Source organism: Poecilia reticulata, linkage group LG20 (genome assembly GCF_000633615.1).
Source record: "Poecilia reticulata strain Guanapo linkage group LG20, Guppy_female_1.0+MT, whole genome shotgun sequence".
Taxonomy (NCBI): Eukaryota; Metazoa; Chordata; class Actinopteri; order Cyprinodontiformes; family Poeciliidae; genus Poecilia; species Poecilia reticulata.
In genome coordinates this window covers 11,098,170-11,113,447 of record NC_024350.1, presented here as the reverse complement: position 1 = coordinate 11,113,447, position 15,278 = coordinate 11,098,170, and the positions used below count along the sequence as shown (strand labels likewise).

General features: G+C 36.4%; 1 protein-coding gene across 1 annotated transcript in view; it reads right to left on the bottom strand.

The window, feature by feature from the left end:
- The window catches only part of tpk1 (thiamin pyrophosphokinase 1), a 73,028-nt gene extending 66,134 nt beyond the window's left edge, over nucleotides 1–6,894 (bottom strand). Inside the window, exons 1-2 of the mRNA XM_008396156.2 lie at nucleotides 6,774–6,894; nucleotides 4,490–4,561 (exon numbers count right to left, since the gene is read on the bottom strand). Of these exons, the coding sequence (XP_008394378.1) occupies nucleotides 4,490–4,532 (43 nt within the window). The 5' untranslated portion in view covers nucleotides 4,533–4,561; nucleotides 6,774–6,894. The remainder of the gene's footprint in view (nucleotides 1–4,489; nucleotides 4,562–6,773) is intronic.
- Nucleotides 6,895–15,278: the final 8,384 nt, after the last annotated feature.

The following is a 15,278-nucleotide window of genomic DNA, read 5'->3' as shown; positions in this document are numbered from 1 at the left end:
TACTATGGTTACAAATGTAACAGACAGCATTAAACAGCATAACAAAGCATCATCCCAGACTTTGCTCACTGAACTAACTTGTTTGTTTTTCAAGTTGATCAACCAAAGAACAAGCAAGTTTGTCTTTTACTGTATAAACCAAAACGTTTTAGGCATAAATATTGCCTCTGAGAAGCATTTGTTTGTCACAAAAGTGATTTGTAAAATGGGAACTTGCAAATAGCTGAAGGGGAAATGAACAGTCAGTCATCAGGCTTATCCCAGTAGATTGCACATCCCCAAGGCAAAGCTGTTTACACTTTAAGTCCAAATTTATCATATAAATTTGAAACTCCTATATTTATTAAAAACTCTAATTCTGTCTTGGTTAAAAAATACAGCAACACATTATTAATTGTTCAAGGAGTAGAATATGCTGCATTCCAGGACACTCCCAGTCTTATTCTTCCATTTTCTTTATTTCAACAAACTTGATTATATCATTACATATTTTTGTCTTTCATTAGCAATCAAACACAAGACTTGGGTGCAGTTAAAAAGCAATACTGTACAACAGGGCAAAGTAGGAATTTGGAAAATACCGAAAAGTAAGAGCTTTGCTTTATCTGAGCTTCATTTGGCAGGATTTAAGTTGAATTCTATAAGAAATTATTAAAAAGCAGAGAAGTAGATGTGTCTCTTTCATACTGAATGTAAAGGGAATCAGCATTACAAGCTCATGAAATGGCTGGAACATACTGTTGCCAAAAAACAAGTTTAAAAATGAGTCTAAGTGGACTATCACAAGCAAATTTAGACATAAAAGCCTAAATAGGCCTAAAACATGTAGACATATGCCTATTTGCAGGCACAAAATAATATTTTGGAACGAACAGGCCACTTTCAAAAGAACTATTTGTGGAAAATGGTGTAGTTTTCCCTCCCATACCATAAAAGTATTACTTTCAGACATTGTATGCATGTCGAGTGTATATGTTTCTTTTACATGAAGACATCAAATTACTGGCTGTCAGCTCTTTGGTAATCACTAATAGTAAAACAAAATACTTTCCCAGCTTGTCAACCTCTTTGCTTGCGGTGTTTTATTGCAGATGAAAGGACAGCAGAGCAAGTCAGATGTCTTAGAGACAGGCTGGCAGTAACAAAGGACTCACTGGTCTGCTTTAAGTGACCTAACATCTGAGAAAGTGGCTCGGTATGCCAGATGGAGTGAAAATAAGTAAAAAGCAGAACATAAAAAAATAAAATAAAAATGCCAAAGACCTTCAGAAACCTCTGAGAACTAAAAGCTCATAACCACATTGCACAGAACTGTAGCCTCAGGAAATGCAACAGAACAGACGAGACCATTGTATATATTGAAAAGGTGTCCTTTCCAAGTATTCAGATGTATGAAACGCCTCTGATCAACATAAAGTGTACAATTGTTGTGTTCTTTTGAACATTTGCGACTGCTGTATACCAATGAAACCAAAAAAGGGATCAGACGGGCTCAGACGGAGCTGAGTGTGCCGAGGATACAGCATGTGGCTTTCAATCCTAAGATCTCTATTTTTATCTTTTTCCTCTGGAAGAACAATATTCGTAGCTTGGGTGAAACCCTCACAACATAATTAAATTGGGACAAGGAGGGGAAAGCGCTTTTTTCCTCCTTTTTATTAAAAAAGAAAAACCCAGTAACCTTCTTTATTACTAAATATATTACAGTGCATAGATAATCTTGGGAAGCAGGAACTTCTGTCGTCTTAATTGTAAAAACACGCTCTTAATAAAATGCATCAAATGAATGACAGACTCAAGAAATGTAACCAGCTGTACTACAAGACATGTCATAAAACTACATGTGCCTTTCTGTCAGCTCTGCAGGCCAAAATTGTTGTACAATCTCCTTGACCTTTACTGGTCTGGGTAAAGCCTGTCCTTAGGCTTACATCAGGCTCGATTCCTCTACACTCGCTCTCTCTCTCTCTCCACTCAGAAACACACAGCGAGACACGCAGACACACCACCTGGGAGCTCACAAACTCCTTGTACTAGCAGCAGTGGCTAAAGGCAGCTGTACCCAGCTTTCCTCTCAGGTGTAGAGAACAGCAGGAGAATTTATTTCTCCAAAAAAGATAAGGTCAGTTTTTAAATTAAGTTCAAAATCTAAGGCACGTGCCGCATTTGGAGACAGCCGCATGTTGTGGGTGGTCTTTACGCAGTAAGAAATGCCAGAGTGTAAACAGACAAAGTGTCTGAATAAAGTCAACAATAAAAACAATTTGAATTTACAAATGGCTCCTTTTGTGAGTCAAATGTCAGATTAAAATTCCGGTGTTGTGTGAGCAAAGTTATGTCAAATGACATCAGGGAATTAATTCAAGAGCAAGCCTGCTTATTACTTTTTGGCAAAATTTTAAGAATCAAGCCGTGTCTTCAGAGCGAGTACATAAAAAAAAAAAAGACGCAGCCAGTACATATACACAGAGGTGCCATCAAAGGGCAAGTGATTTGTTTCCAGAATGCAATTCCCTGACTGTTCAAAACAGAAAGAGGAAGACAAGCAGGACTGCGTTGTGAAGCATCCATTTGATCAAATGCAGACAAATCAGCCCACACACAGAAGCCAGAGGTGAACAACACTGGTTTCCTTTTTTACAATCCAACATATTGCAGGGAAACCTTGTCTGCCTATTATGTAGATGCTGCCTTGACATGTTGTCCCCAAGACTTTTGCGCATCAACTACTCCTCCCATGAGACACCTTTCTACAGAAGCTGTTGTTTTTTTGTTTTTTTTTATTTCAATAAGATACATAAACTGCTCAGAAACAACTTAAGTTTCATAACAAATTATTTCAAAAATTATTACAGAGTTGAAACACTTTTAACACATTCTTCAAAAGAAAAAAAAGTCACCTTAGTTTTGGAAACAGCAGACCCAGCAATAGCAATCCCAAAAATGTAATCCAATCAAATCCATAAATCTCTGTAAATCTGTATGTGAGGGTCTTGAAACCAGTCCAATTTAGAGAAACCCACCCGAAAGATCTACAAGACTCATTATTCTTGTGGGTTTCGTGAAAGATTTCTTGAAGCAGACACGACTGAACACTGTACTAGATGTTACGTGTCCATGCCTGTATAGATCAGATATCTTCTGAGTTTATTACAGATTATCACACATTACAAAACAAAATGTACGACAAAGCAAGATCAATGGTTTACTGGGTATTTTGAACCAAAGGTCTGAGTTTTTAGCCTCACAACTGTGTTTCTCATTTTTATGGCTAGCTCACTCCGTTTCCATTTGCAGAAACAATAAAGTGTCCAAAGGCAGTTTATGGTCTGGTTTTAAAACTTAACTGTCTGTAAAAAGTGCCACGTTTTAAGGTTTTCTTAGTATTTAGATGCAGTGTGATGGAATACCAAATTCTAATGCCTGCCTAAAGGATAAAATGCTGACAATGTCTCCTGCTATCTAGATATCAGGTTGTGGTCTAATTTACAAGTTATCTTTAACTGCTTCAAAAAAAATATCACACCACCACTTTCTTTAGCATTCACCAAGAAGAGGATGTATAAAGTAATGTTGCTTTCACTAACTACATTTTTCAGTATTTAAATCGAAAAGAAAAATATCCACTCTCACTAATATGGAAAATAAGAACTGCCTATGATGACAGATGGGCAAAGAAACAAATCTAAATTAACTTTACGTGAAATATATCAAACATAATTGTATTCCAAGTGGTGACGATAGCAAAAAAAAAAAAAAAAAAAAAAAAGAAATGGTAGTGTAGCTGTTTTGAGAAACCAACTAAAATTACATTTACAAACTAGCTTTAGCACTGCAGCAAAACTAGCTTCCTCAGAAAGTGAGAGAATTAGTTTACAATTTCCTTTCAAAATACAGCAAAGAAAGCAGGCATGACTGAGGACAAACCAGTTAATTGACCTGAGGTCTGAGTACATCTGTCTGCATGGTTGTTTGTCCTGTGTGTCTGCCTTGCCCTGTGACGGACAAGGCAACTTGTCCAGGGTGTACATCTCTTGCCAAATGACCATTTAAGATAGGACAATATCCGGGCACTAAACACTTCCATAATACTAAATAAAGGAACTTTCATGACTGATAAAAAAAAATAAACAGCAGACATGTATTAACTTCTACTCTGCCGTCTTTTTAATGTCTCTGAATGGAGTACAATTTCTTAACTGAAAGTGATGGGCTCTCATGGGACTCCATAATCCACTTGGCTAATGTGGATGATAACTATATCCAAAGAAGAAGAACATTTTAAAATATAAATAATAATAAACAATCTCCAGTTTACACGAGTATAATTGTGCTATTTAGTATCTTAAAAACAAGAACGGGTTATTGGACATACCAAGTTATTTGCTATATGTCAGGCTTGAAGCTTGACTGCACTTTTCTACCTCGTTTAGTGTCTATAGCACTTTTTTACAGACACAGGTTTATGTTTAACAATCTGTTACTTTACCTGACGGCAGTAGACAGTCCAAAGGTGTCCACTCTTCATCCATGATCTGACTGGTCAAAAGGCGAGGTCAAACTACAGGAGAGGAGGGCAGACAGGACTTCTCAAGTTCTGGTTTCAAATTAATCAAAGAAAATTTCTCTATTCACAATTTAAACATTGCATTCCTGATGGGGATCTATTCCCAGAATAAAAAAGGAACAACACTGTATCTGCATTTCTAGGTAGAATGGCTGCAAATATTATTTTACATTTGTTTTTTACTATCAGAATTATATCTTTGTCTAAAGAATGCATATTTGTGAGTAATTAAGCTAATCAGTCAGACAAAAGTAAAAACAAATTAAATGCCTTCTGTGTATTATTCATTGTTTGTGCAATTTTAAGCTCATAGTCAAACGTAACTAAAGCTTTAAAAAAAAAGAAGCTTTTTCCAAGGTCTCAAGACTGTAATTTCACTGCTCTAACATATTCAAAGTTAATATTAGAGAAAAGCCTGGTGATGGAAATTTTAAAGCGTCATAGAGAGTACTTGAAAAGATTTCTACCATACAGCTTGAAGAAATTTAAATATGAAACCTAACAATAAATTGTCAGAAGGTTCAATCATGCAATCATCAAATAATTGCAGTTGCTACAATCGTGAGATATGTGGCATCCAGGCTTGTTTTTTAAGATCTTTTGGCGCTGGCTGTCTTTATTTGACAGTAACTTTATCTGAAAAGCAGCCCAGGAAAAATCCAGTCTTCTTTTGTACTCTGTGGTCATACAAAATAAATTTACTTTTAATGTCAATTCCACATGCACACTCTTAGGCAGATTTTTGCAAAGAAATGAAAACTATTGAAAGTGACAGCTTGAAACTTCCAAAAAATGACTGTAGGATAATTCCCACCAGCTGCTTTTTACTGAAATTTCCATAAGACCATTGATGATTTCAATAATTCAGAGAAAATAAGTAACAATCAGGGAATTTAAAAATATATATATATTTAGTAAAATAGATTTTGATTAAATGATTGTATTTTATTGTTCCTTCATTTCTTTTATCAGACAAGAAGTAACATTCAAAAACCATGCAAACATAACTATGTACGTATATCTTTACATGGAAATGCTGAACAAGCAGAGCATACATAAGTGACACTTTAACAAGGGGTCAGAACTGGTGTTGAAGCTGATACCAAAGTAAATGAGCAACTAGCATAACCTCTAAGCAACTAATAGTTGTTGGTCTCACAATTACAACAAATCAATACAAAGTGTCTTCAGTTAGCTGAAAATGTCATATGTCTAAATCGAATGTATTTTAGGCATTCTTCATCATCATTTCAGACACAATAAATGGTCCATAAAGAAACAGAAAACAATAGCACAGAGTTAAAAAGCTTTTCTATAGAGGCTTAAAAGCCACAGAGTCCACAAAGTAGAACCAGACTAAACTTTTGTGCTTTAGATCTGTTACTATAATCAAATTATCCTCACATGTTATTTTCCTTATTACTTTCTTTAAATTCAGAGGTTCACATATTCTATTGTAATTTGGACTTTGGGTCTGTAATAAAATCTATCTATTTATTCTTTATATTTGGTAGCTTTGTTTTCAACTCTAGAATTTATATAAGTTTCTGGTACCTTTCCACAAGCGTCTCATAATAGTTTGAAGGTGTTTTGGCCAATACTGACAAAACAGGTACTGAGACAATTTTGTAGAGCTCCTTCCTCTCACACACACCTTTTTAGCACTGCCAACTAATTTTTGTCTTTAATCCACTTTCTAACAAACGTAGGAAGTCAGGTTATCCAATTTATACCAAACTTCAAACTTCCTGATTGATGTCTTGAGATGTTGCTTTAATATTTCTACGTTTTTCCTCATGATAGGCTACTATTTTTCTTTCCTCTTGCAGCAAAACATCCACACATGATGCTGCCACCTTCACAAAAATAAGGATAGATGCATAGATTTTAAAAGTCCTGTTTTGAATAAATGTGTAACTGAACCGATAACACCACTCATGTTACATTACCAGCTTTCATGTAAACTATGAAGCTCAAATGAAGTCAAACATTACGCAATATTTCCACTAAGAACTTGCAAAGTGTCCGAAGCAGGGACTGATTCATTTTCACCGCATCCCACACGGTTGCGATTTTAACGCTGTGACATTCAGCTGAAACTCCCTCATTTCGCCAAGCATGCAGTCAGCATATTCAGTGTAGCATTCCGACTTAGCACTTTAAGGTTTTAATTTTGATAACGCGTTGTAATCCAAAGAAAACTTACAGAACGAAGCAACTTCCTCATGTGGTGTTTAAGAGAGTCAACGAGCGCGCGAAGAGCAGACAGAGAGAGACGCCAAGCAGGACGAAGGAGCCGCTCTGATTTGCTACAGGGACCCCTAGAGGCTGAATGTATTATCACATGCAGATATGAATCCTTCAGAGATGGCTCGATTTTTATGCTGTTCAGAGCCATCACTTCTGCATTCCTGTTTTCCCTTTTAATTTACAGTCACTACATGCTCTTTCATAAAACACACACCGAAATGATTAAAAGAAATCATGTGAAATGTTAGAATGTAGTCGACCAAATGAAAAGAGACTCCATAAATGTCAGTGAACCACACATAAGTGGACTTTAATTGAAAAAGGGTTATTTTATGTGTATTTCTAATAGAGTTTAATGGTGCATTAACAGTCAGACAATTAGCTGCTCCATTGATCCTCGTAGAGAGGGAGATCTAGCAAGTCCTGTCTTGTTTAAAGCGAGGTGGGTGAACCAGAAACAATTCTCTGCTATCTCTGCAGCACTGCCCTCTTAAAGGTGGGATTAAATTGTCTTAGAAGAGCAACATGTTTTTATCGATATCAACAGCATCCCAGTGAAGTGGCATTGATTTCTAACGGAGCCTGAAGAGCAGCTGATGTATCCGAGGACACCAGGCTCCTGAGATCACATTTTGTGCTTGTTACATTTTGAGTAGCGCGTGTTTTTATTGGTTTATTAGTCTCTGTCAATGTTTATATTTTTGGCATATTTAAACGCTTTTATCTTTGAACTCTATGGCGTAAAAAAAAAATGCACATCTAAAAACGCACACGCAGGTAAACAAACATCACAAAAAAAAAGGCACATTAGATGTGTCTGCGTGCTTCTGATTTCCTCCAACAGCAACGGAAGCGCTGTACAGTGAGAAAGCGAATCTATCTCAAGGTGAATCCACTCCAGAGGCCCGTTAAAACAATCGCACTCTCATCAATCAGCATTCTCCTGTCTCTCTGACATACTGCACAACCGCACAATTGATGCAAGCTTGGCAACACACAACAATAGGCTGCACACACATGCCCAGAGCTGCCATGCATGCTAAGGGAAGTCATTCATTCTGTGGGCATGCATTATAAATACGTCTATGAATAAATTCCAAGCTGAGTGCATTCTTCATTGGCAATTTTTTTTTTTTTTTTTTTAATACCCACCCCCTGAACGTATGATCAAATCTTGCTTTCCTCACTGCAGCTATCCAACTACCCGTTCTTTTCCATTAATCCCTCTAATATTTGCCTTTTTTCCTCCTTTTTTTCGCCCTCTTTTGCACTTTTCTGTCACTCCTTTTACTTATTATCTTTTTGTCAAGCCCAGATGCTGTTGGGATTCATCTTTCATTTTTGGTTATTTTGTGTATTATTTGAACTGCGTTCTTTTTAACTTGAGTATTTTGAAAGGCTGAGGGGAAAAGTAGCAAAACAAAGGAGATAAATTTGTAATTTTACAAGTAAAGGACTATTGTAAAATTTTAAACCATCAATTAGTGAGCAAGTCAAACTACGTGACTACAAACTACTAAACTACTTACAAACTGTTTGGTTAGGGATTGCAAGCATTCTTTCGCTAAAGGCATGCAATGCTCACTTCCACAGATTGTGTTTTTTTATATTATTATTTTTAATTACTCATACATGTAGATTCCAGAGTTACCAATTAGACGAAATAAACAAGCAGATTTTCAAGGAACGTTTATAAAATGCCTCTCTAAACAAAAAAAAAGTATTTTCTTATTAAGTCACAACGTGTGAACATCATTAAACTTCAAGGAAGAGCTGGAGTAAGTTATTACAGAATGTATTTATGTTATAAATAAAATAAATGCATTCCCATTTGACTTCTGCTGCCTGGAAATGAGTGCAAGTCAAATAATAAAATAATCTTGCCAATTAACCCAACATGCATGTGTTCGGATGGAGCAAAAATACCTGCTAAAAAAACTTAAGCAGGCACAGAAAAAAAATAAACACACACCCCTATAAGAAATTAATATGAACCCAGTACCTTGTTTTTTTTTTTGTTTGTTTTTTTGCTGCAAGGTAAAAGCAAAATTCAGATATCTTCCCAGAGCTGTTTTCTTGACCATTTAACAGTGCGAGTTCAAACACAGTGACCCTTCAGTGTGTTATGGTTTTCAAATTACACAGTCCAAAAGTTCAATAAAACTACAGAGAAATTTAACACTAATTTGTGCATCAACAAGTTGGGCAAAATGTGAAGTAATGCCAGATAACAAAACAACTTCCACGATGAAGCATACAAACAAAAGATAATTAGCTAACATACAGCGTGTCAAGATCCGTGACACTTTTATGATCACAATGACCAATTCATTTCAAAAAATCAGAAGAAGTTAAGTAAACATAATTACCATTACTCTGGTATTTGGTGCTACAATAAACGTAGAATGTACACTTGCTTGTATTTGACTTGCCTATATATTGTCTTAGTGCTTAAATTTGACTTCAATAGGAATGCTTTTCATGTTTAAATGATGCAAGTTATCCACAGTGCTCCTTGAGATGTGGTTGTGCTATTTTATTTTTTATTTTTTTTGTTGGTTTTTAGATTGCTGCTTGCAGTCAAATCAGCAGTGACTCATTAAAGTTGTTTTGGATTTTTCAAGGTGGCAATTTGTCCTATTGTAATGGCAAAAAGAAACATTTTTCCTAAATTTCCCCCATTCAGTGCTTGAATTATGTTGCAACATCTACTTATGTTGAAGAGGGCTTAAACTTGGATAATTTGAAGGGTGAAAACATTTAAAAAAGAAGCCATAGTTGGAAAATGTTTAGAAGTGAAACCTTTTCCTGCCATGCATTTTTCTCTTGCTTTTCACTTTGTCAGTCATAATCTTCTCTGCTTTGTGCCTCTAATAACCTACATTCTTTACTCTCTGAGTCAGGGGGCCAGTTCCTGACTTCCAAGAAAATAGCAAGGCAGTCAATGGCCACACAAATACCTGTGTTAGCTGCCATAGAGAAGACACCGATGCCCTGTAATTTTTTCTCTTAAAAGACCGACTGGTCATAGGGGCTGCAACAAGAAACCATTGCTCTTGGCATCTGGATTTTATTTTCTCGTCAAGGTCTTTCTGCGGTGATGGGAGCTTGTTTGTCCTGAGTTCAATTTAATACTCCTTATCACTGGATACATGTGTCACAGTATTACTCCTCTGACACGGCAGAAAACACCTGTTATTGGGCTAGATAATGAGAAAGAAAGAGGGACACGCAGTGGACGGACATGCAAATTTAAGCGTTAACTCCCTCCTGTGCACTCTCTCTCCCTCTAATACTCCATGTCATTAGCTCGATTCCATCATGTCATTTCACCTCCACACATCTCCTTTTTTTTCTTCTCTAAAGTGCTTTTTCTTTGTCTCTCTTTCGTTCACTTTTATCTGCCTTAGCCTTACATCCCAGAAGTCTTTTTCTTCTCCTGGCTCACTTTTGTCTCTTCTTTTGCCTTCAGCTTTATTTCACTTAACTCAACCTGTCTGCTCATTTCTCTATGCCTCTTGGGACTCAAATTCATGCAACAGTTTTACTTTACTCGTTGATTTTTTTTTTCTTTCTGTATGGCGGAAATGATTAGTAAACCAACCCTGTTTGGGTGGTTCCAGCAAACTTTACCTGCCTTGTTGTCAGCCCCTTTAAGTTTGCTGGTGTTGATGAATTTGTAGGCTAAATCGCCAATGATGATGACCCTTGTCTTTTTTTAAAATATTAATCAATAAGATACAAGAGCACTGGAAGGCATTAACATGTGCTGATGTAACCTGATGCCCTGGCCAAAGTGCAGGAAAACAAGACAGTAAAATGTTCCTTCTTGCAGGGAGAATTCCTTTTTATAGCTCAAGAAATGTTGAAATGGAAAGATGCAGGATATTAAATGAGTACATTTAGACCAGTGCTTCAAGGAATGTGTCACTTGGAACTTAATTGTTACTTAATTTCCAGTAAAACATTGGGATTTTTTTGGCATACATGGCAAAGTGCACTTAGTGTTGTGGCCGTCTATACGAATGCCGTACTTTGTAAAAAAAAAAAAAAAAAAAAATGGCAAATTAAATACTTAAACTTGCTGTTCATTTTTTTTACATCTGTCCTGAGGGTCTGGCTGATGAACGGATGGGCAGATGGCGCAATAAAGCAGCGGATCTAAAATGTTCATATGGGTTTATTCTAGAAGTCTCTCATGTGAAAAATGAATGTTTCTGCTGGTGCGTGTTACGAAGATTTGCATCACATAGCTCAAACAGATACTCAGTTATCTGAGGATGAGGGAGGGAAAAAAAGAAAAGCTAGAACGGAATTGACCTGCCAGAAAATGGCTGGAAGGCTTCGTGAGAGAGACGCTGTGGGCCCTGCCAGGCGCTGAGAGGGATGTTGCAGATGGTGCCTGGAGATGCCACAGGGGAGGAGGTTTCTGAACTCCCTGCAGTGCCTATAAACTGGGGCTTGTCACAGGGGAATGAAGGGAAACTTTTCTGATTTACTTTGGACAGGGTCAGCATTACATTTCAGGTTCATGTTCCTGCAACAATCTGCAACAACTGCCCGCCGAAGCGAAGTACACCAGTAAAGTCACTCAGGAGAGATGGTGACAGATTAAAATATCAATATTAATCTTTCTTTGCCAAAAAGCTGCAAAGGAAGAGAATATTTGCCAGTATATCAAACTAGAGCAGCTTTTGGACGCCACCAGAGGCGAGAGAGGCCAACACTCCTGCAATGGAGGTCAGCAAACTTTTGGATGGCAGTGATTTGAAGAGTAAAAAATAAATAAATAAATAAACAGGAAAACAAACCAAGCTAAACACGCAGCACAGTTTTGAGCTGTAGCAGAATTTTGCTTTGATTCAGGTTTAGACTAGCTCAGCACCCGGATGGATTTGCCAGAGGAAAACTTTGTGTGGATGTCATCAGGTTCACGCAATGTGCTGAAAGACCAAGTCAGCCAGTTTAATTTCTATTTCGAGGTCCAGCTGGTAACTGGGTGATGTCCAAGATAAGGATGTATGGTTACCTCTAGGGCAGAATGGGAAGAGATGGCCACATTGGACTTTGTATGAGGTAATTCTTTCTTTTTAAAAAAAAATAAAATAGAATTGCAACTTGGGCAATGTTTGTGTCAGTGAAATAAAATGTACAGTTCTCTTTATTTGCAGTTATTTTTTAGTCTCCAATGTACTGTTTTGCAAAAATATTTTGCAAACATTAAATTAATAAGCTGTCAAGGGTTTTATTGGTTTAAAAATTCAGCCTGCTAACCCTGAGTCACAGTCCTACTGTGACCTACTGTTACCTTTCAAGAATTAGGGTGAAGTTAAGATGAAAACAGAAAGGTTTGAAAGACTAGATTATTTTACACCTCAGTATGATAATTCTCCATAAACAAACACGCTCTAAACTCCCCCACGCCTGATGACATCACAATGTGGCCACTTCTTTTTCCTCGAGTGCTGAGTCAGTGCTAAGAGAGGGTTTGAGAGAGGCAGACGGACCGACTAACAGATCCAATAAGTTGTGCCTCAGCCAAATGCGCAGTAATTTTAGGCCTGACCAGTTTGGGAATTTGGTGGTGTATTATTATTTTTTCTTGTTTAAACTTATTGCTTTTCTTGACTAATTTTCATCAAATATTGTTAGATACAGCAATTTTGTACCTTTGATAAAGATGAAAGGCAACTTGTATGGAAATATTATTTCTTTTAGCTGTTACTGGTACAGTTTTGAACTCTAAACAAATGAACAACAGCAGTCCATCCCCTTTGCCAGATGTGCTCACACACAGGGTAGCTCTCTGAAGAAATGACCTCGAAACCAGATTAAACAAAAAGACTGCCAAACACTGCTGTTTAGTATGGATATGGGGATGCTAAAAGTGTAGATCCAGGCAATCAGTCCAGTTCACTGAGAGGCAACATGACAAGAACTAGACTAAGAGTTAGGTGCCCAATCAATTTATCTAAGGCTGTTTTCTGGGTTTGGACCTGCTTTACATAACAAGGCCTTCCTTATATTGGAGTTCTTTCATTCTCCTCACCAAACTTTCCCCGACATTGAGAGAAATATTTAAAACTCCAAAACTTTTAATTCGCCTGTCAGTGAGAAAGATACATGTAGATTTTAATAGAGTTAAATCTTTAATCAGCTGGCAGTGGGCTGTTCTTTCTCAATTCCTCCCAGGATTTCCCTTATAGTTTCTGCTTGTTTTCATTGTTTTTTCTTTCTTATTTAATCTCCTAAGTGTAATAATTTTTGACAAGAGTTAATATAATTCTTCAATCACAATTAGTGCCAATATTGTGATTTGGGAAGTATATATTTTAAGTTATAATAGTCTCAGCACTTCCAATAGAATATCCAACTAAATTTACTAACAAGGAGTATTTGTAGCTAAAATAGATTTGAGGCTGGTAAAAAAAAGAAAAAAAGTTTAACATTAAATACATTAAATGTTGATATGTGCGCATTTTCAAATAAAAAAAAAAATATTTTCAGGAAGTTTTGCCTATTTCTGCATACTATTTCTGTAGTCTTATGAGTAAAATAATTTTCTGTATGTCTTGCTATTACATTTTGAATAAACTTAATAGTAATGATGATTGTTTCATTAAAGCAAACCGTCATCATTCATCTAAAGCAGTCAGTTCAGTTTCAAGATCTTGTCCTCATGTCAGTGTATTTGTGTGTTTCTGTTGTTCTCTTTCCTTTTTCATACGTGCTACAGTCCTCAAAGCGCCATTGATCCTTTTCTCCCTCGGCTGCTCAGTCTCTTGGGTTTCTCTGTTGTCTAAACACACAGGCCAACAGAAACTCTGACAAAGAATCAATCAGTTTAATGAATGAACTGTCTTAAATTTCTCTGTTGCAATTTCTCTCAAAGACTATTTGCAGAAGCCCTCTAGTTACATTTTGTCCTTTTTCTCTTTTCTAAACATATCCTTTTATCCTTTGAATCCAGCAAATGCATCACTGATGAATTTCAAAAGGCTTCAATTGAATTTTTTTTTAGACTGTCTGCCTTCACTTATGAAATATTTCACCAGAAGCCATAATAATTCAGAGTTTTAGAAGTTCATTAGGTGCATACATGAGGAAAAAGACATTGATTTTGTTTTTCCAATCAAGACTGTTGATGTGCATCAGCAAAAGCTGATGCAGGAGTTTTTCTTAATTGTCTTTGAGCAAGAGTTCCAGTCACCCTTTCAATAAAACTTTTATTGAATGCAATTTAAGGTAATTTTCCAGGACTAGGATCGATTAATTATCTTTGAAAGAGAAGTTCACCCAAATATTTAACCATTAACAGTATAATATGAAGCACCACGGATTTGCATTATTTCAGGGGCTCGTTCAGAAATACTGTTAGAAATCCTAGACATTTTTTTTGCTACACAATCTGGACTGTTACTGGTAAGTGCTCAGATTGAACAGATCGTCGCCACGTTGTAACTTATTTTTATGGGGTGAAACCGAGGTAACACCTTACGTGTCAGTAACAGTGCGACCGCACTTGCGGCGTTAACAGCAGGCTCGTTTCATCTTTGGCAGTACAAAGGACAACCACTAAAAGCAGCACAATTCTGTCATCACATTTTATTTCAGTTAGAAATAAATTTTAAATAAAATATTAAAGCAAAATGAAATGTGCTTTCATTTAGTTTTGGCAGTCTGAATGTGAATGAGTTCAAGTTTATGATTCAACAGAGGCATCAGATAGTTTTTTTGGATTCATTTTGGAGTTAAATACAAAGAAATCCTGGATGTTAAGGTGTCTCATGTCAAGGTTCAACTTACAGCATGACAACGGATGTGCAGCTGTAACTGTGTTGTCACAGTGAGGTTGAATGTAAAAATGCGTGCCACACTTTGCAGATTTTTATTGCAAAAAAATATTTATATATAAATAAAAATAAATAAACAAAAATCTTTTATTTTTAACTACACAGTACTTTATTCAGCGAGACAGCCAAATTTAAACCCAAGAAAGAACCTTGCAGTTTCAAGGCAAAACTGTTCAATTGATACAGTCTTAGTGTGTGGTGGCATCCTAAGTTCCCTTTAAATGATCACATTAGGCTTGCGTATTTGTAAGAAAAACAATTTCTCTATCAAAAATAAACACAGCAATCTGCATCATACACAACAAATAGGTGCATAAACGTATTCAAAGAATGTTAACATGAAACACCGACATCCAATCTAGATCAAAAAAGTGCTGCTACTTGTTCTTAAGAAGGAGAAAATCATTAAAAGTCTAACAAAACAGAATTAGTGCCAGCAGCAAAATACCTAACATACCACAGAGTGCTATTTACAAATGCAGTGTTTTGAGGTTTACTGTTGTATTTAGTTGTAGGACAGATAAATGTTTTTTTTCTGGAATAATTAATTGTGTCTCAGCCATTAGCACATTGAGCAGCATTGATTGACAGCGATAAGACACTCCTCC